The sequence below is a fragment of the Hyperolius riggenbachi genome, chromosome 5 (genome assembly GCF_040937935.1).
Source record: "Hyperolius riggenbachi isolate aHypRig1 chromosome 5, aHypRig1.pri, whole genome shotgun sequence".
NCBI classification, from domain to species: Eukaryota; Metazoa; Chordata; class Amphibia; order Anura; family Hyperoliidae; genus Hyperolius; species Hyperolius riggenbachi.
In genome coordinates, this window is record NC_090650.1 from 433,925,701 (window position 1) to 433,948,217 (window position 22,517).

The window sequence follows — 22,517 nt, forward strand, 5'->3', positions numbered from 1 at the left end:
GGGATGGGACAGCAGGAGGAGGACACAGGGATACAGTATATATTACACAGCTGTAGCCATGAGCAGTAGTAGAGGCAGGGATGGGACAGCAGCAGGAGGACGCAGGGATACAATATATATTACACAGCTGTAGCCATGAGCAGTAGGAGAGGCAGGGATGGGGCAGCAGCAGGAGGACACAGGGATACAGTATATATTACACAGCTGTAGCTATGGGCAGTAGGAGAGGCAGGGATGGGGCAGCAGCAGGAGGAGGACACAGGGATACAGTATATATTACACAGCTGTAGCTATGAACAGTAGTAGAGGCAGGGATGGGGCAGCAGCAGGAGGAGGACACAGGGATACAGTATATATTACACAGCTGTAGCTATGAGCAGTAGTAGAGGCAGGGATGGGGCAGCAGGAGGAGGACACAGGGATACAGTATATATTACACAGCTGTAGCCATGAGCAGTAGTAGAGGCAGGGATGGGACAGCAGCAGGAGGACGCAGGGATACAATATATATTACACAGCTGTAGCCATGAGCAGTAGTAGAGGCAGGGATGGGGCAGCAGCAGGAGGACACAGGGATTTGTCTCCACACCAGGAGCTGCTCCCATCACAGAGGAGATACATCCAGCAGTAATGCAGACATCACTAGCAGATCATCCTCTCATTCTGCCACAGGATCCTCCTCCTGGGTAGATCGGCCATTGGCTGATGCCTGCTCTAATCAGGTGCGGCGGCCATGCTCCCGTAGCCCAGCACTCCCAGGAATCCCAGCTATAGAGATGAGGACACGCCCATCGCCCAGTCATGTGACCAGGCCCCTCCTCCCGCGGGATATATGAATGGGATGCTCGGTGTTGCTGTGTGTAGCACGTGTGCTGGAGGAGAGGCCAGTGCTGGGCAGCAGCCAGAGACCATCACCCTGAGTAAGTGCTGGGAGGGGAGACCTCTGTGCATGGTGTGTGCGCCGCATGATGTGTGTTCAGTGCTGTGTACAGCTGCATGGTGTGTGTACAGAGCTGTGTGCGCTGCATGGTGTGTGTGTGCGCTGCATGGTTTGTGCGCTGCATGGTGTGTGTACAGAGCTGTGTGCGCTGCATGGTGTGTGTACAGAGCTGTGTGCGCTGCATGGTGTGTGTACAGAGCTGTGTGCGCTGCATGGTGTGTGTACAGAGCTGTGTGCGCTGCATGGTGTGTGCGCTGCATGGTGTGTGTACAGTGCTGTGTACAGCTGCATGGTGTGTGTACAGAGCTGTGTGCGCTGCATGGTGTGTGTGTGCGCTGCATGGTGTGTGCGCTGCATGGTGTGTGCGCTGCATGGTGTGTGCGCTGCATGGTGTGTGTACAGAGCTGTGTGCGCGCTGCATGGTGTGTGTGCGTTGCATGGTGTGTGTACAGCGGTGTGTGTGCGTTGCATGGTGTGTGTACAGCGGTGTGTGTGCGTTGCATGGTGTGTGTACAGCGGTGTGTGTGCGTTGCATGGTGTGTGTACAGCGCTGTGTGCGCTGCATGGTGTGTGTACAGCGCTGTGTGCGCTGCATGGTGTGTGTACAGCGCTGTGTGCGCTGCATGGTGTGTGTACAGCGCTGTGTGCGCTGCATGGTGTGTGTACAGCGCTGTGTGCGCTGCAAGGTGTGTGTACAGCGCTGTGTGCGCTGCAAGGTGTGTGTAACAGCGCTGTGTGCGCTGCAAGGTGTGTGTACAGCGCTGTGTGCGCTGCAAGGTGTGTGTACAGCGCTGTGTGCGCTGCAAGGTGTGTGTACAGCGCTGTGTGCGCTGCAAGGTGTGTGTACAGCGCTGTGTGCGTTGCATGGTGTGTGTACAGCGCTGTGTGCGTTGCATGGTGTGTGTACAGCGCTGTGTGTGTTGCATGGTGTGTTTACAGCGCTGTGTGTGTTGCATGGTGTGTGTGCTGCATGGTGTGTGTACAGCGCTGTGTGTGCTGCATGGTGTGTGTACAGCGCTGTGTGTGCTGCATGGTGTGTGTACAGCGCTGTGTGTGCTGCATGGTGTGTGTACAGAGCTGTGTGCACTGCATGGTGTGTGTGCGCGCTGCATGGTGTGTGTACAGTGCTGTGTGTGTGTGTGTGTGTGTGTGTGTGTATACAGTGCTGTGTGTGTACAGTGCTGTGTGTGCGCCGCATGGTGTGTGTGCCGCATGGTGCTGCATTGTGTGTGTGTGTGTGTGTGTGTGTGTGTGTGTGTGTGTGTGTGTGTGTGTGTGTGTGTGTGTGTGTGTGAGAGTACAGTGCTGTGTGCGCCTCTGGTGCTGCATTGTGTGTACAGTGCTGTGTGCTTCCACCTGCGGGATATGTGACTGGGATGCTCGGTGTTCCTGTGTGTACTAGCACATGTGCTGGAGGGGAGGGAAGCAGCCAGGAATCATCACTCTAAGTGCTGGAAGGGGAGACTGGAGGAGTGAGACCTCTGTGCATGGTGTGTGTATACAGTGCTGTGTGTGCTGCATGGTGTGTGTACAGCGCTGTGTGTGCTGCATGGTGTGTGCACAGTGCTGTGTGTATGCTGCATGGTGTGTGTACAGCGCTGTGTGCTGTGTGTACAGCGCTGTGTGTGCTGTGTGTGCTGCATGGTGCGTGTACAGCGCTGTGTGTGCTGCATGGTGGGTGTACAGCGCTGTGTGTGCTGCATGGTGGGTGTACAGCGCTGTGTGTGCTGCATGGTATGTGTACAGCGCTGTGTGTGCTGCATGGTGGGTGTACAGCGCTGTGTGTGCTGCATGGTGGGTGTACAGCGCTGTGTGTGCTGCATGGTGGGTGTACAGCGCTGTGTGTGTGTGTGTACTGCATGGTGTGTGTACAGCGCTGTGTGTGTGTGCGTGTGTGTGCGCCTCTGGTGCTGCATTGTGTGTGTGTGTGTGTGTGTGTGTGTGTGTGTGTGCGCGCGCCTCTGGTGCTGCATTGTGTGTGTACAGTGCTGTGTGTGCCTCCTGGTGCTGTATTGGGCTCTATTTGCAATCACACATGTGGTAAGTGATTATTTTTTTTCGGCAGTGATAATTTCCGCATTTTTTTCCCCCCACATTACTAAAAATTTCCTGCATGTTTTCCGCATGCAGGAGGAATGCGTAAAATAAAAAAAAATTTGAGTAAACATGCTGGAACCATGCAGAAAAAAGTGACCTAAAAATATTGTCAAACGGTCAAGGCTCCAGACTCCAATTATGGCGATAGGAAGCAAAATATATAACCAAGTACTTGTAGGTGATATAAAATCGGTAGTTAGAAATAATGCGCCCCCTTTTTTTTTTTTTTTTTTTTTTTTTTTTTTTTTTTTTTCTTTCCCCTTTGGAGTATATCGACTTTTGGGGAATTTTACCACGCTCTTTACACATGCGGGGAAACAATGCTTACAATTTTATTAATTTTGTGAATGTTACGATGGTCTTATTTCAGTCGGAAATTTACCGCAAGTGCATTTCCGCATGCAGAAAATGATTGAGAATAGAGCCCATTGTGTGTACAGTGCTGTGTGTGCCTCTGGCGCTGCATTGTGTGTACAATGCCGTGTGTGCTTCTGGTACTGCTTTGTGTGTGTGTGTGTGTGTGTGTATACAGTGGTTTGTGTCCCCCTGGTGCTGCATTGTGTGTACAGTGCTGTGTGTGTGCCTCTGGCGCTGCATTGTGTGAACAGTGCTGTGTGTGTGCCTCTGGCGCTGCATTGTGTGAACAGTGCTGTGTGTGTCCCCCTTGTGCTGCATTGTGTGTACAGTGCTGTGTGTGCCTCTGGCGCTGCATTGTGTGTTCAATGCCGTGTGTGCTTCTGGTACTGCTTTGTGTGCGTGTGTGTATACAGTGGTTTGTGACCCTCTGGTGCTGCATTGTGTGTACAGTGCTGTGTGTGTGCTTCTGGTACTGCTTTGTGTGTATAGTGCTGTGTGTGCCTTTGGCGCTGCATTGTGGGTACAGTGCTGTGTGTGTGCTTCTGGTACTGCATTGTGTGTGTGTGTGTGTGTGTGTGTGTGTGTGCGTGTGCGCGCGCTCCTGGTGCTGCATTTTGTGTGTGTTTGTCTGCCTGTACGGTGCTGTGTCTATATCAATGTATATGTGTATCTATATCACAGGTTTTCAGAGAGCCTTGGCAGTAGCAAGGGCTCATGGGAGCTCAGTCTAGGCAGGAGGAGGAGGTGTTACTAGCCATTGATTTCAGAGGCAGAGACGAGGAGGGGGAATTTATATTTTTTTATTTTATTTTTTTACATGCTGAGTGCTCATTATACAGATAAGCCTACCTATGTGTAATGTTTACAAACAAGATAGATAGATAGTAGGGCTGCACGATTTTTCCGGTTTTAAACCGAAACCGCGGTTCCTGTGAAGACTATCTGGGGATCGTCAGTGTCCGGCGGTTTTCTGTGCCCGTGCTTGGCCACGTGGTCCGCCTACCGCTACGCGCCGAGGAGAGACGCCGTAGTGCATATTCCATATGTTAATGAGCCGGGGGGGCTGGGGGCTTAACAATGTGCGTGCGGTAGTACTAATGTGCGGCTTACGGGACTCTTATGAGCCGGGCAGCGGGGGGCGGATCCACTAACAGAAGCAGTGCATATTCATGAATGCTAATGAGCCGGGCAGCGGGGGGGGGGGGGGGGGGGGAGTCCAGTCCAGAGCGGCACAGAGCTTCTCCAATCGCTGGAAAGCAATGGAATGACGGAGGTGGTAGGCGGAGCTGTAAGCTCTGTACAGCTCCGCCTACCGCTGCCGTCATACCATCGCTATCCAGTGATTGGTGAAGCTGTGTGTGCCGCTCCGGACTGGACTCGCCGCCCGGCTCATTAGCATTCATGAATATGCACTGCTTCTGTCAGTGGATCCGCCCCCCGCTGCCCGGCTCATAAGAGTCCCGTAAGCCGCACATTAGTACTACCGCACGCACATTGTTAAGCCGAGGGGTCATCATAGAGGGCTTCAGGCTTTACAAATGTGCATTGCCTGAAATGCAATGCGAACTCACAGCAAAATTTTCTGACACAGAGGCCGCCATAGCTAGGCTCCTGACCCCGCCCCCCGCTAAAGCTTGTTTTGAGAAAAAAATCGTGAATAAATCGAAATCTCAATTTCAAAGAGAAAAATCGCAATTTCGATTTTTACCCAAAATCGTGCAGCCCTAATAGATAGATAGATAGATAGATAGATAGATATACTAGCTGGTTGCCCAAGTATGTATTTGGCTGGTGTTGGCTCCGCCTACTTTTTCTAACCCTAACACACAATTACTCACTGACCAAGTTTGTGAGCTTTGCGGTCTTTGGTATCAATAATCTGCATTGAAATGAAACAAATCTGATTGAGTGTGTGTGGCTCCACCCCCTTTTCTGAATTTGAACCCCAGTCACCCAATAACCAACTGTACCAGGTTTGAGGGCTGTGCCATTAACAGTTCAAGAATGGTAGCAATTAAATATTCCCCTTGAAAAGCAACAGGTGAAGTTTGATTCACTTTTGTAGGCTCCACCCACTTTTCTGAATATTAATCCCAGTCACCCAGTGGCCAACTGTGCAAAGTTTAAAAACCCTGCCATTAAGAGAATGGCTGCAGTGTACATTTTCCCAGTGAAATTTGTATTTGTCTCCACCCACTTTCTAACCCTAACACACAAACACTCCATGACCAAGTTTGTAAGCTTTGGAGTCCTTGGCATCAATAATTTGGATATTCCCATAGAAATTAAACAAATCAGATAGGCTGTTTGTGGCTCCACCCCTCTCCAGCATTTGAACCCCAGTCACCCAATGACCAACTGTAGCAGGTTTGAGGCATCTGGTATTAACAGTGTAAAAATGGCAGCAATTTAAATATTCCACTTGAAAATCAACAGGTGAATTTTGATTGGCTATTATTGGCTCCACCCACTTCCCTGAATATCTCAGTCACTCAGTGACCATCTGGGCAAAGATTGGGAACCCGGAAATAAACAGTGTAAGAAGGGCTGCAGTTTACACTTTCCCAGTGAAATTTGTTTTTGGCTCCGCCCACTTTTTGTAACCTGGACACAAAGTCACTATTCAATGCCCAAGTTTGTGAGTTTTGAGGTCCTTGGCATCAATAATTTGTATTTTCCCATGAAATGAAACAAATCTGATTCACTGTTTGTGGCTCTGTCCCCTTTTCTGAATTTGAACCTCAGTGACCCAATGACCAACTGTACCAGGTTTGAGGCTTGTGCCATTAACGGTGCAAGAATGGCAGCAATTTTAATATTCTCCTTGAAAAGCGACATGTGATTTTTGATTGGCATTTTAGGCTCCACCCACTTTTCTGATTATTAATCCCAGTCACCCAGTAACCAGCTATGCTAAGTTTGAGAACCCTGCCATTAACAGTGAAGAAGGGCTGCAGTTTACAATTTCCCAGAAAAATCTGTTTTCAACGCCACCCACTTTTTGTAACCTTGACACACAGTCACTACTCAATGACCAAGTTTGTAAGCTTTTGGGTTCCTGGCATCAAAATTGTGCTAATGGAAGCAGTTTATCCAGCAAAGAAATCTGGGTGTTTTTGGCTCCGCCCCTTTACTGAATTTGAACCCCAAACACTTAACGACTGACTGTAGCAGGTTTGAGGCCTCTGCTATTAACCGTGTGAGAATGGCTGCAGTTTACATTTCCCCATGTAAAAAGTTAGTTGTTTTTGACTCTGCCCACTATTTCTAATTTTGACATACAGTCACTTAATGACCAAGTTTATGAGCTTTGGGATCAATAAGTTGCATTTTACCATTGAAATTAAACAAATCTGATTGGCTGTTTTTGGCCCGCTCCCTTCAGAATTTAAATTTCAGTCTCCCAGTGACTGACTGTAGCAGATGTTAGGCCTCTGCCATTAAGAGTGCATGAATGGCAGCAAAGTAAATATTCCCCTTGAAAATCAATAGGTGAATTTTGATTGGCTGTTGTAGGCTCCACCCACTTTCTTGAATCTTAATCTCATTTACCCAGTGACCAACTGTGGCAAGTTTGAGAACCCTGCGATTAACAGTCTAAGAATGGCTGCAGTTTACATTTTCCCATTTTTAAAATGAACGGCTGAAATTTGATTGGCTGTTTTTATGCTCCGCCCACTTTTCCTGGATTTGTAACCTCGGTCACCAAGTGACCAACTGTGCAAAGTGTGGGGACTGTGGCTCGATTACTGTGAGAATGACAGCCTTTTACATTTTTTTTCCATTGACTTGAATGGGTGTAATCTGATTTGCTGTTTGTAGCTCCACCCAGGTGTGCAGGGGCGCCGCGAGACCCCCAGAACATATCATCCAAGGTAGTAAGGGATCTGTGTACCAAGTTTAGTTCAAATCGGTCAAGCCGTGATCGCGAAAACGTCAACGCCGGGCAATCAGCTAGTGGTGTATGTATGTATGTATGTATGTATGTGTGTATGTGTGTATATAGACTGACTTACACACACACCACACACCACACACCACACACACACACACCTCGGATCTGCTTTTAACCTCCCTGGCGGTAAGCTCGTGCTGAGCACGGGCTATGCCGCCGGGAGGCACCCCTCAGGCCCCGCTGGTCCGATTTGCATAATTTTCTTTATGCTGCACGCAGCTAGCACTTTGGTAGCTGCGTGCAGTGCCCGATCGCCGCCACTATCCGTCGACCCGCAGCCGCCCCCCCCCCCCCAGACCCCGTGCGCTGCCTGGCCACTCAGTGCCAGGCAGCGCTGTGGGGTGGATCGGAGTCCCCCTTGACATCACGACGTCGGGTGACGTCATCCCGCCCTGTCGCCATGGCGACGGGGGAAGTCCTCCCAGGAGATCCCATTCTTTGAACGGGATCTCCTGATCTCCGATCGCCTCTGGCGATCGGAGGGGCTGGGGGGGTGCCGCTGAGCAGCGGCTATCATGTAGCGAGACTTTGTCTCGCTACATGAAAAAGAATTTTTAAACGCATTTGCTGCCCCCTGGCGGATTTTTAGCAAACCGCCAGGAGGGTTAAAGTGCTGCTGTGCGTCAAATCTAGATTATTTTTTTTTTTCCTGGACTTTTGGCGTCTATCCCACTCATCCATGAAAAAACTCAGGTGTTAGACCCCTTGAAACCTCTTTTCCATCACTTTGGTGGCCAGCATAAATGTTTCTAGTTTTCAAGGTTCGCATCCCCATTGAAGTCTATTGCAGTTCAAAAAGTTAGCGCGAACCGAACTTTTTGCGGCGGTTCGCGAACTGAAAATCGGAGGTTTGAGCCATCTCAAATCCCCGAGCCAAAATGAGGGCTTTAGACCCCCTCAAATCCCTGGCGGACAATCCGCAGAACGCTTCCTGAAAGAGACAGAGCTTTCTGCTGTAGCTCTGCCTCTACTGATGTCAATCACTGCAGATCTCTGCCTCTCCCCACCCCTCTCAGTCTTCCTTCACAGAGAGGGGCGGGGAGAGGTGGATATCCGCACGGTGATTGATGTCAGTAGAGGCAGAGCTACAGCTCAAAGCTCTGCCTCCCCGGGCAGCAAAATCCATGACCAAGAAAGCTGTGGGATTTTGCCCTGGGATTTGGGGGTATAAAGCCCTTTTTTATTTTTTATTTTTTTTTTTTTTGTCTTGGGGATGCAGCGGTTTTCCTCTGAGACTACTGAAGCGAACTACAAGGTAAAAATAGCAATTTTTGTTTGCTTCCGAGTCTCTTTAACTGGAAAAAAAATCAGATAAATTATTTAGCCTACCTACCCTGTTTTTGTATTTACTGTCAGATTTAAAGTGAACCTTATCCGACAAAAAAAAAAAAAAAGTTTCAATTACATGGAGCCTCCACCAACAACTTGCAGCGCTCCCGTGCCTTCACCTTCTCAAACCGATCCTCTGGTCCCTCGCAGGCCGCTAGTTACATTTTTGGTGACTTCTTCAAGTTGTTTAATCTTCTCCTCTCTCTTTATCAAGCCAGGGCGTTGTCACTGATAAGAGGCGACCAACGACTGATGAGGCGCAGCTCAAATCAATCCAACTGCTGGAGTGACTCGAGCTGTGTCTTATCGGTTGTTGTTTGCCTCTTATCAGTAATAACGGCTTGTCGTCTTGACAAAAGTTGTCCAACTTCTTCAAGTTGTTAATCGTGCATTTAAAAGACTTTTGTTTGAGCTGTGTGGATGTGGCTTAAAGGGAACATAATTGGGGGTCGGAGAGAAGATCTACAAGATGCCCTTGCACCATAGATGCACCAGATTCAGTATAACTTCAAACGTTTCAAACATTTTGTGTTCTTTTCCTCAGCCAATGTCTGTTTACTGTATCTCTATGAGGGAGGTTGGTTCAGCCACACGCTGTACTGAGATCTATAGCGCACCTTCTGCTTCCTTAGACTTTTACTCTCATTTCTCTCCTCTGCTTTTAGGAATGGCGTCTGATCTGAGGAAAATGCTGGACTGTTCCATCTGTTTGACCATTTATACAGATCCTGTGACCATGAGATGTGGACACACCTTCTGTGAACTGTGTATAGATCAGGTGTTGTATATACAGGAGATGGAAGAGTCTGGAGTTTTTACCTGTCCTGAATGCAAAGAAGTGTTAGAGGCATGGCCGGTACTGCAGAGGAACATAACATTGTGTGATATTGTGGAGAGTTTCCACTCTGCTCAGGAAGAGACTGGAGTCTTCTGTACTTACTGTATTCACTCTCCTGTACCGGCTGTTATGTCCTGTCTGATGTGTGAAGCTTCTCTGTGTGACAATCACCTGAGAGTCCACAGCAAGTCACCAGAACACGTCTTGTGTGACCCCACCACTTCCCTGGAGAACAGGAAATGCTCCGTCCATAAGAAGATATTGGAGTATTACTGCCTTGCAGATGCTGCCTGTATCTGTGTGTCCTGCAGGCTGGATGGAGACCACCAGGGACACAAGGTGGAGACTCTGGATGAGGCCTCCAAGAAGAAGAAACAGAAGTTAAGAAACAATCTGCAGGAACTGATCACTAAGAGAGAGGAGACTGAGAAAGAAGTCCAGAGTCTGCAGGAGAACAAAAGAAAAGTCCATGAAAAGTCATCTGGTGTAACAGAGAGAGTCACTGCCCTGTTTAGAGACCTCAGGAGACAGCTGGATGACCTGGAGAAGAGAGTCCTGAGAGGGGTTTCCAGGCAGGAGGAAAAGCTTTCTCTGCCATTGTCTGTTTACATTCAGCAGCTGGAAATAAAGAAGGCCGAGCTGTCCAGGAAGATGCGTCACATTGAGGAGCTGTGTAACATGACTGACCCACTGACTGTCTTACAGGAATCACACACAGGTGACTTGTGTGACACTGAGGAGGGAGATAAGGAGGACAGAGAGAGACATGATGGGCGGGATCTGGATGTGGCTCTCATCTCACACACATTATACACAGGGTTATCTGATATAATAGCCGGGGTAACTGGAGGCTCCATCATACAGGAAGCTACAGACATATTACTGGATATAAACACAGCTCATAATAAGCTACATATATCAGATGACATGAAAATTGTATGCAGGTCAGATATCAGCCAGAATCGCCCAGAAACACCAGAGAGATTTCAGACATACCCTCAGGTGATAAGCAGCCAGAGTTTCTCCTCAGGGAGACATTACTGGGAAGTGGATGTCAGTAAATCGGAGTGGTTTTCTGTGGGAATGTGTTACCCCAGTGTAAACAGGAGAGGAGATCAGTCACTGACGGGACATAATAAGGCCTGGTGTTTGTTGAACTATAAAAATAAGTTTTTTGTGGTGCATGATTGCAAATGGATCCTGTTACCTGACATTGTCTCCAGTAATAGAGTCGGGATATATCTGGATTATGAGGCCGGGCGGCTGTCCTTTTATGATCTCTGTGTCCCGATCAGACACCTCCACACCTTCACTGCCACCTTCACTGAGCCCCTCCATGCTGCATTATGTGTAGTGGAAGGTTGTATAAATATATGTAACAGAAGAGGCAAGCAGGAGCACAGACATAGGGCCCGCGGTTGTAGAGGTGGCAAGCGCAAACAGGCCCGTGCACTGGAGAGGCACAAACAAGGCAGAGGTAATTTGATCACCGTCTCCCTAGTCCGGAACGTTGTAGGTGCCGTTGCAACATGTCACGGTGCTGCTCCAGCTGGCACCACCTCCATTCTGCACCCCCTGTCCATATTACAGTAGCATACTTTCTGACCCGGTGTAATGTCAGAATGGGCAGCCCCGCAGATTGGGCAGCTCTGTTGGTTCTGCGCATGCGTATGTAGTACGTACGTACGTGCATGCTGCATCATCCCCCATTGCTGCAGCGTGAAAGAACTTCGGTAAAGAGTATAATTTTAGTGCTGCTCTGCTCCGCCCCTCGCCGCCAAATTGAAATAGTTGGTTGAGTGCAGCAACACCACATCCCCCAACCACCATCCTCTATCAGGCAATACAAGGATAACACACACTCAGCACCTCACTAATGCAATGCAGAAAATGATGCGGAGGATAGGGGAGGGCAGTAGGAGGCTATTATGCTGATGACAGTGCTGGTGGTGGGCGGAGGCAGCAGCAGCAGAAACGCGGGCATGCATACCACATTGGGCTCTATTCACAATGAGTTAAATTAGGTAGTGATAAATACCGACCAAGATATCTCCATTTTGAAATTCACAAATGTTTTTCTCCCTAAATTACCTCATGAGGTAAAAATGTGGTAATTACCTCAAAATGTATCTCCAATTTGAGATTCTCCATTGAAAAGATGGTGTTAAAATAAGGATTTTTTTTTATCACCTACAAATGGTAGGTGATAATTATCACTTCTGCTTTTGGCCTTTAGGATGGAGCCTTTTGAGCTGATTTTATAGATGCCGAGGACGAAATTCATCTCTGCTCTAAAATATAAGCAACAGCATAATAATCTTTAAAGAAAAACCTTTTTTTTTGTTACAGTTGATACAAATCTAACAAAAAAATCTTCAGTGTATGTACTTCCTGCATGGAAGCAGACATAGGGTTAACATTCTGTGTTCACACATTAGCTGCTCTGCTGAGGCAGCCAGCTGGCACAGCTGAGAGCTCAAATTACAGTTGTGATTATTCACCGATGAGGGGGAATTAGACAGGCTAAACTATATACATACAGGGTGCATTTATATATGTTTTCATTCTGTCCTGCGCCCGAGTTGAGGTCCCACTTTAAATTGGTCGCTTTTTCTGGGTCGTCTCTGTGTAATCGGTGACAAGCATATGGGCTGCCCTACAGTGGTCAAACAAGCTTTTTTTCCGTACATATTACTGTTTTATCACCTGTTTATCACACTTGGTGCATTTTTAGTGAATACTCACTATTTTCACTATTTTTAGTGAATTATCACTGGAGGTAATTTTTCACCCAAAAAAGAGTTACCGCACAAGGTTTTGGGAATAGAGCCCATTGTCACGTTCTGATGACATGTAGCCCGATGCTCCTAGTACGTGATGACGTTTCCCTTCAGCGTGCTGGGCTGCTCTCTGGCTGCCCATTCTGACATTACACCGGCTCCTCTCTTCTTCCTGGTGAACGACAAATCAATCTTGAGTGGTGTGGTCAGGCGGACAGTGGACTTGTTTCTCTCACTCCCGTTCTCGCATGCCCCCTGTCCTGTGTACTACGGTGTTGCTTGTGTTGTATAGAGCAGCCATTCAGTGTCCAGTCAGCAGCTAAAGTAGAATCCCTTCATATTAAACTCCAAGGGACCGGGCAAAGTAGTTCTACTATATCAGACGTTTACTATATCAGAAATTGTCGTACTCAGGCACATAAAGTAGTTCCCCAACCCTGTCCTCAAGGCCCACCAACAGTGCATGTTTTGTGGAAATCCACACAGGTAGATAATCAGCTCTGTTAAGACATTTAATTACCTCACCTGTGCATGTTTGTGGTTTCCTGCAAAACCTGTACGGTTGGTGGGCCTTGAGGACAGGGTTGGGGAGCATAGACAGTGTTTAAAGGTGCGTACACACATGCGACTATAGTCGTTTGTAACGATCGTTCCCCGATCTTTACCAACGACGATCGTTACAAAAAACGAACCACCGACTATTAAGGCAAACGACGAACGAGCCAAATCGCTACAAAAGAAAGTTCTGTCTCGGTGGATTTTAACCAACGACGATCGTTTGCAAAAGTAGTACATCGTTGGAAACGATCGTTTGTACTAGGCTTGACATGCGCATTTCACTATTTCTCCATGGTACTTCTCATTTTTATGCGCAGGCGCAATAGTTGCTTTCTGTGATGTAACGTTCGTTCTAACGATCAGATCGTTACACACATTTTAAAACTACCTTTACTTAGGTCGTTCTTTCATCAATTAAAAGTTCGTTCGTCGTTCTTAACGAATGATCGTTGTCGCATGTGTGTACGTAGCATCAGCTAGAACCCCATGCACAGTGCTCAATATGCAGGGATTTGTATGCAATCATGCAACAGCTTGCACAGGAAGCATAGGCCTCACCAGGTAATGCAGGTATAGTACTGATGGTGAGCTCCCCTGTCCACATTTCTGTGCAGCCTGGATGCTGCTGTAGCGTTGCAGCCATGCACAAGCAAGTCACAGATGACAGGCAGTTCCCTCAGTAATCAGGCAGCAGCTTACACAGGGAGCACAGGTCTCACCGGCTGGTGCTTTTGAGCTACTCCATGTAGGCCCAGAGTAGTGTGCAGATAGCGAGCAGGCTACAGGTGGCTGCCAGCCCGCCTAGCGACCACGAGTCGTGGGTCTCTGGTGGACGTATGACGCATGCACCTGCCCAGTTTCTACTATTGTATAGACACAGAATACTGCTGGGGTAAAAGGAAAACAGGTTTACTATAACAGAAGTTTTATTATATCAGAGTTTACTATACCAGGCGTTACTCCCATATACCTATAATGGTGCTGGGCTGGAACCTGGACCTGTATAAGCAGTGACTAAAACGGACCTAAAGTACATTTGAGGGAGAAAAAAGAAACAAGTTACACTTACCTGGGGCTTCTGCCAGCCCCCTGCAGCCACCATGTGCCAGTGACAATGGCTAACGGTCCTCTGGTTCCCTGCCGTGGCTCAGGTTTGTTATGGCTGACTTGTAAGTTGCCCTGGCTGCACGCATCCTCGTTCGCGCTCCAATCACCGAAAGGGTCATGCACAGTACGAGAGAATCTACTATGCAGGAAGCTTCTGGTGAACGAGGCTGTGTGTGGCCAGAGCTGCGCAGGTGCAGTGGACGTGACTGAAGAAAGTGGAACTGAGCAATGGCTGGGTAGGGAAGGTAACTTTGGTTTATAGCTCCTCCTCATTGACTAACAGCTGCCTACTTCACTTTGCCACTCCTCCATTTCAGGTCTTAAAGAGGAACTGTAACATGAAAAGATCCCCTGGGGGGTACTCACCTCGGGTGGGGGAAGCCTCCGGATCCTAATGAGGCTTCCCACGCCGTCCTCCATCCGTCAGGGGTCTCGCTGCAGCCCTCCGTGGAGTCCGGGCAGCGGTGACGTCAATATTTACCTTCCTGGCTCCTGCGCAGGCGCTCTGACGGCTGTCGGCTCCGAACTATACGGAAATACCCGATCGCCGTCGGGTCCGCTCTACTGCGCAGGCGCAAGTTTCCTGCGCCTGCGCAGTAGAGCGGACCCGAATGAGATCAGGTATTTCCGTGTAGTTCGGAATGGAAAGCCGCCACAGCGCCCCCGCTGGAGCCAGCAAAGGTAAATATTGAAATGACAGTCGGCACAGTCGCCGGCTGTTCGGAGGGCTGCGGCGAGACCCCCGTGGGACAGAGGACGGCGTGGGAAGCCTCATTAGGATCCGGAGGCTTCCCCCACCCGAGGTGAGTACCCCCCAGGGGATCTTTTGAATGTTACAGAGTCTCTTTAAGTCACTCCTCTCCGCTGAAGACTGACAACCATGATAGGCTATCAGGCAGCAGGGAGGTGTGGCTTCAGCTGACAGAGCAATCACTCTCCCTCCTGCATGCCCATGTGACTAAAGGGGGAGTGTGTCAGTGTGACTGGGAGTGAGCAGGCAGCTGGAGGTCACTGAGGAGGAGATGAGGATCTATGAGTTGGTGCAGCAAGTCATTTATACATAGATTTATGTATAATATAAGATATTGCTGTACGATATGTGTATAGAAGCTGCGGAGTCACCACAACACATCTAGAGGCTGTTGTCACCTTCTGGCCCCGAGCAGTTGTCACATCTCAGCTCTGTCCCTATTGCTTCAGCCACAACTTCATCACGGCTTATAGTTGCTAACTGACATACAGAATGTCAGCCAACTGACACACAGAATGTCTGCCAACTGACACATAGAATTGCTGCTCAACACCACTTGCACTTTCTGTGGATTTATTTTATACTTTGTACAGCGCCACAGAATATGTTGGCACTTTATAAATCAATAATAATCATGTATCAATACATCAGAGGACAGTATACAAATTTTGCAGATGAGCTTTGTCCCTGGGGTTGTATAGAGAACAAGGGGACATGATATGAGTACGAAGCAAAAAAAGGTTTTGCTCTCTTTCAAGGAAGGCTTTCTTTATAGTAAGGCTGTGCACACACTAAGGGCTCAGACACGCTATATGTGCTTTTTTTTTTAGCCATCAGCGCTTTCTGAGAGCTTTATTAAAAAAAGCTTCCATTGACATACATTAAAACCGCACAATTTTACTGCGATTTTAATGTAAGTCAATGGTAGTGTTTTTCACAAAAAGCTCTGAAAGCATTGATTAACGAAAAGCGCTTTTTAACAGTGTGTCTGAGCCCTATGAGTGCTTTCTGAGAGCTTTTCTGACCATCAGAGCTTTCTGACTTTTTTTCTTTTTACTTGCAGTAAAATCGCCATGATCATGTCTTTTTTGTAAAATCGCAATCAGAGCAATTTTAATGCAAGTCAATGAGAGCGTTAAACTACTTTTCGGACACGCTAATTGAAATCTATGGACTGATTTGATGCTGATCTGTCTGGCAGGGCGTAGATTTCAAATCACCGCCACTGCACGCATGCACCGTTTTCGTCACTTCTGCCAATCTCCCCGCCATCGCAGCCTACTTGCCCTGCCAGTCTTTGTGACTGCAGAGTTCCTGTGAGCGGGTCAGGAGCTGATTTCATTGGATCCTGGGCGCGTCTATCAATGTAAGCAACTCCCTTTTGCGGCGGGTATGTGCGGCGATTCGTCCAAATTCAGAGTTTACAATACCAGTGGTCTTTGGTACCAGCATTCGCTGCCTCCTTAAAGAGAACCAGAGATGAAGCACCCTCTTGTATTTTACCTTATAAATCAGTGGGAACATGACAGTAAACACCTAATCTGCCCTTTGTTTCATTGTTCTCTGTGTAATCTGACTGTTATCACGTCTGATAAGAATCCCCGACTGAGAAGTCAGGCTGCTCCGTCTAGCTTTGCTACAGAAAGATTATAGCTAAGTCTGTATTCTGTGGTGTTATTTCAAGCCCAAGCCTGCCCCCTTGTGGCTTTGCTATAATGACTCAGCAATAATCATTCCCAGCAAAGCCAGATTTAATTGCTCAGTCTGGGATTCTTGTGACTGCTGTTAACAGACACTTTTAGCAGTGAGGAGGAAACAGAGAGCATGGTAAGTGTTTTCTCTAATGTTCTTACTGATATACATGGTAAAATACACAAGGGTGCTTCGTCTCTGGTTCCCTTTAAGGACCAAAGTGGTTAAAAAAATGCCCAGAAAGCGCTGCTGTTCAGAAAAGCGCTTATAGGACCAGTGCACACCAAAAACCTCTAACAGATCCACAAAACGCTAGAGGTTTTTGAAGCAGATTTCAGAGCGATTGTAGGCATGTTTAGAGAAGTTTTCTAATCATGCCTAGCGTTCTTTTTTTGGAGCGTTTTTTAGAGCGTTTTTGTGAAGCAGATTTCATATATTGTTACAGTGAAGCTGTTACTGAACAATTTCTGTAACAAATGCCTGGAAAACCGCTCTGATCTAGCGTTTTTCAGAGCGGTTTTCCACTTTCCAATACTTTAACATTGAGGCAGAAACGCCTCAGAAATTAAAAAAAAATGCTGCAGCCCCCGAGTTTGCGACTGGAAAAAACGAGCTACTCCGGTGTGCACCAGCTCATTGAAATACACTAGACAAGCGGTTTTAAAACTGCTAGTGTTTTTAAAAAAGCTCTAGAACCGCTGTGGTGTGCACCAGCCCTATGAGGGCTCGTTTCCACTATTGCAGTGCAGAATCGCCTGGATTCCACCGCTGATGAAATTGCATGCAGATGCGAATCCCCATGCGTTTTTTGCTGCGAATTCGCATTCAAATTCACTTAGGTGAGGGTATATGCGATTTTAACCATGTCACTGCCTGTGTGAATTTACATTCGTACCTATGCGAATTCGCGGCAAAAAACGCATGGGGAAACCGCATGCGATTTCACTATTAAATACATTGCATGCGATTCGTATGCATTCCACTCGCAGGCGAATTCTGCGGCTCTTTTGTGCGTTTTTTCACCGCTGAAAAAAAAACGCACCTCAACAACGCTACAGTGGAAACAGGCCCATCCACTTGCATTACATGTGCGAATCCGCATGCGTTGGACGCATGCGGATTCGCGATAGTGGAAACGAGCCCTGAGTGGTTTTAAAATGTTGAATCTTTTACCTCAGACAGTACTTATGCCAAATTCTATATCTGCCTTTTTAACCCCCCTGGCGGTATGAAAAATTCCGCCAGGGGGCAGCGCAGCAGTTTTTTTTTTAAAATCATGTAGCGAGCCCAGGGCTCGCTACATGATAGCCGCTGCTCAGCGGCATCCCCCCGCCCGCTTCGATCGCCTTCGGCGATCTCCGATCAGGAAATCCCGTTCAAAGAACGGGATTTCCTGGAGGGCTTCCCCTGTCGCCATGGCGACGGGGCGGGATGACGTCAGCGACCTCGGGACGTCATTGGGAGTCCCGATCCACCCCTCGGCGCTGCCTGGCACTGATTGGCCAGGCAGCGCACGGGGTCTGGGGGGGGGGGGGGGCGCGCGCCGCAACAGATAGTGGCGATCGGGTGGGGGCCGGCGGCGATCAGAGTGCTGGCGCAGCTAGCAAAGTGCTAGCTGCGTCCATCCAAAAAAAAATTGTGAAAATCGGCCCTGCAGGGCCTGAGCGGCACCCTCTGGCGGCTTACCCCCAGCACGGGGTTACCGCTAAGGAGGTTAAAGGGAGCTTGGATGCTTTCCCTGCATTGAAGGTCATCTATGGCTATAATTACTAGGTCATTCCTGGCAGAGTTGAGCCGGGTATTTTATCTGATTGCCATCTGAATCGGGAAGGATTACACACGCACACACGCACTGTACACACACTGTACACACACTGTACACACACACGTACACACACACCACATATACACACACACACACACACACACACACACACACACACACACACACACACACACACACACACACACACACACACACACACACACACACACACACACACACACACACACACACACACACACACACACACACACACACACACACACACACACACACACACACACACACACACACACACACACACACACACACACACACACACACACACACACACACACCTCTCTTTAGAGCTAGTCGCAGGCTAGTGTTGTACCATATTTTCTAGTTGACCTCTGTTTTGTTGTTTTGTTTGTTTTTCCAGCCAAACTTTATATGTTACTATGTGATGTCACAGTTTTTACCTATTCCTTTTTTTTTTTTTTTTTTTTTTTAAATAAAAAAAAATTGTAGAAAAAAAAATTCTGTTTGCCAATTTTATCCTGATTCGTACAACCCAATGGAGCCGCTACCGTGTGTACGGATGGGATTTGACTTTCAAGGGACTACCTGCGTATTTCATGGACACTTTTGCTAGGTGTGGTTTTAAAGAGAACCAGAGATGAAGCACCCTCTTGTATTTTACCTTATAAATCAGTGGGAACATGACAGTAAACACCTAATCTGCCCTTTGTTTCATTGTTCTCTGTGTAATCTGACTGTTATCACGTCTGATAAGAATCCCCGACTGAGAAGTCAGGCTGCTCCGTCTAGCTTTGCTACAGAAAGATTATAGCGAAGTCTGTATTCTGTGGTGTTATTTCAAGCCCAAGCCTGCCCCCTTGTGGCTTTGCTATAATGACTCAGCTATAATCATTCCCAGCAAAGCCAGATTTAATTGCTCAGTCTGGGATTCTTGTGACTGCTGTTAACAGACACTTTTAGCAGTGAGGAGGAAACAGAGAGCATGGTAAGTGTTTTCTCTAATGTTCTTACTGATATACATGGTAAAATACACAAGGGTGCTTCGTCTCTGGTTCCCTTTAAGCCTCATCTACACAATACGATTCTTTATACGATTCTATTTACGATCCGATTAAATCCAACATGTCCGATCAGGATTCGATTCGATTTAATTCGATTTGCCATTGTTTTGCAATGGCAAATCGAATTGAATCGAATCCCGATCGGACATGTTGGATTTAATCGGATCGTTAATAGAATCGTATAAAGAATTGTATCGTGTAGATTGGGCTTTAAAGCCTTGTACACACATCCATTTCAGATTGATCTGGCCAATTTTACCACCTCCATGTAGTGAGGGAGCAGAGGCATTTTGAATACGATGTACAGATTGTTATGGTAAGTTCTCATTCATGATGGTCAAGTAGATGCAAATAACTTTGAGTTGATGCAAAATGATGCAGCTTGAACATGAACCAATCAAATTTTACCTCCGCAGGATTTGATTGTTTCATTTTCCAGCTGCATGAATTCGAAGTTTCCCTGGTGCCTCCATGTCGGCATACTACTGGGTTAGCTCCGCCCCTCTAACCCCTATAGGACCAATTAAAATTGATATATATATGGTCCCTGCCCCTGCCACCGTATTCTTTTTTCCGTCCTCAGACACTATAGGACCTGTGTCTGTTAGAATTATTTATTTAGCTTATATCTTAATTTAAAATATATTTTCTTTCAACTCGAATATCCCCTTACCCACGGCACAGGTTAAGCTTCCTGTGCTTGGGCTGCTAAATGCGCCCATTGGTTCCCAGTACCTGCTTAGCCAGGAAACGCCGACCCAGTTCCAGCTAAAGGCTGGGGGAATTGTTGGGACGTGGAGTTCTCATCAGCCGCAGCGCTGCGAGGCGAAGAAGGCAGGAAAATGGTGAGTTGTTCAGTGGGAGCCGGCAGGTGAGTGGTAATGGCGGCGGAGGTCTCTGCCTCGTGACTCCCCGGCGGGCGGAAGTAGCGTCTGCGCATGCGCGACCTCCGCATTCAGTGCACTGCTGAGGTCGGGCATTGCGGCGGCCATGTTTGTTGAGGGCAGAATGCCCTAGCTAGAGCGTGGAGGCGTACAGACGTCGGGGGCAGGCTATTTAAAGCAGGATGGAATGCCTCAGTGTAAGGCTGACCTGCTCTAGTGCGGCTGCACCCGAGAATCGGCTGCCAGACTACTCAGCAAGGCTCTTGATCCGGCATGGAGGAAGGAGAAGCCTCTGATGCTTCTGGATGTAGGTTTGAATGACTAAACCTCTTTTTTCTTTTCAAAGATCTTTAAGGTGTTATTAGGAAAGTATTTTAAGAATTTCTTTCTCTGTTATGTTTCTTTATAGCGGACATTCCCTCTGAGGCTGGCGATCAATATGGACCCTCTGGGTAAGGGGAAAAAGGAAAAAAAAAAAAAAAGCTTTCCTGTCACTGAGCTAATAAATATATAAATTATGTTTTACAGCTCGTATGTGATACCGCCTGGACAAGGAGGTGCTAAAGGCCCTCGTTCCCCTTCAAGGCGCAGAAGTGAAACGTACCAGGAACATCGCTCAAGTTCACGATATGGATCCTCTTCTTACCGCAACAGGCAATACTATGGATCTTCAAGGCGCTCAAGGTCTAGATCTAGGTCTCCACGTAGACGTTCAGTTCCTAATAAAGGACAATGCTGGGCATGTCCTAATACTGCGATGCAAGGGAAGACTTTGTGTGCCTCATGCCTGGGGCAATTAGCAAAGGAAAATGAGTCAAAAACTGAGGATCTGGTTGATGTCATAAGAAGAGTAGTAAGAGAGGAAGTGGCTACACTCTCATCAGCAAGCACCTCGCAAGCCGAGGCAACTGTGGCTGATAAGCAACCAGATCCAGAGGCTTCCGATGAGGAGACATCTCCAGGCCTCTTTAGTTTTTCCCTGACCGCTCCTTTCATTTCCGCAGTTAAGGAAGCACTAGATTGGAAGGATCCTCCGGAAGAACAACCGCATAACAAAGAATATTATACACATCTATCTAAGAAACACTGTTCCTTTCCACTGATGAGAGAAATCAAGAATATAGTATTAGAAGAATGGGAGAAAGTGGAGAACAAACCTTCTCTACATAATAGATTCTCAAAGCTCTACCCGATAAAGGATGATGAGGCTCCTTTCCTATCTGCTCCTCCAACAGTTGATGCATCCCTTTCTAGGTTAATGAAGCACGTGACTTTGCCAATGGAAAATACGGTCACATTCCAAGATGTTCTAGACAGAAGAATCGATAGCGATCTGAAAAAGATATATCTTACAACAGGACAAATATGTAAGCCTGCCATAGCCTTAACTTCAGTGGGAAGAGCATTGAATGTATGGATTACCAACATAGAGGAAGCTATTGAGAAAGGAGTAAATGGAGCAGAAATTATTTCAGCCCTAGACGACTTTAAGCTTTCAGCCGATTTTATCAGTGAAGCTGCAATGGACACATTAAGGGCAGCCGCAAGAGTGATGCTAAGCTCGGTGACGGCCAAGAGAGCTTTATGGCTGAAGCATTGGAATGCGGATATCAGCTCAAAGCAGAGTTGGGTGAAGATTCCCTTTGATGGTGCTTCCTTGTTTGGTAAAGAGATGGATAAGGCCATTTCGAGAGTAACAGGCGGTAAATCAGGGCTTCTACCGCAAGACAGACCAGCAAGAAAAAACTATCCAGACAAAAGGAGACAGGCAACAAGCAAGTTCTCAGAAGCCAAAAGTTATAGACCTGGAAGAGCGTTCAGGAAAAATTGGAAGAGTACCCAGGCAAATTTGGCAAGATCCCTAAAGACAGCAACCAAACCTGGGGGACAGCAGAAGCAGCCTTTTTGAAGGTACGCCCGCCTAGACAGTGACGGAGGGATCAAGGTTAAGAACTTTCGTCAAGGTCTGGGTGGAAAAGATCCAGGATCCGTGGGTATATGCAGTGATAAAGAATGGACACAAATGGACATTTCGAAGAATTCCACAGGACAGATGGATGCCGACAAGAATCCCCACAGATCAACAGAAGAGACAAGTATTGACACAATATGTGCAATCCCTTATTTCTCAGAAGGTGGTACTACCAGTCCCAGTTTCAGAAAGATTCAAGGGTGTCTACTCTCCTCTGTTCATGGTAAAGAAAAAATCAGGAGGTTTCAGACCAGTGATAGATCTAAAGTATCTGAACAAATCAATACATCTACCCAGGTTCAAGATGGAGTCCTTACAATCAGTGATTCTAGCAGTATCCCCGGGAGACTGGCTAATGTCCATAGACCTCCAGGATGCATATTACCATGTAC

At 47.4% G+C, this 22,517-nt stretch overlaps 1 protein-coding gene across 1 annotated transcript; it reads left to right on the forward strand.

Moving 5' to 3' along the window:
• The first annotated feature begins 769 nt into the window (after window positions 1-769).
• Window positions 770-12,057, forward strand: LOC137517906 (E3 ubiquitin-protein ligase TRIM11-like). Its single transcript, XM_068234984.1, has 2 exons — window positions 770-920; window positions 9,344-12,057. The coding sequence occupies exons 1-2, from the start codon at window positions 833-835 to the stop codon at window positions 11,107-11,109; spliced, it is 1,854 nt and encodes a 617-aa protein (XP_068091085.1). The 5' UTR covers window positions 770-832; the 3' UTR covers window positions 11,110-12,057.
• The last annotated feature ends 10,460 nt before the right edge of the window (window positions 12,058-22,517 follow it).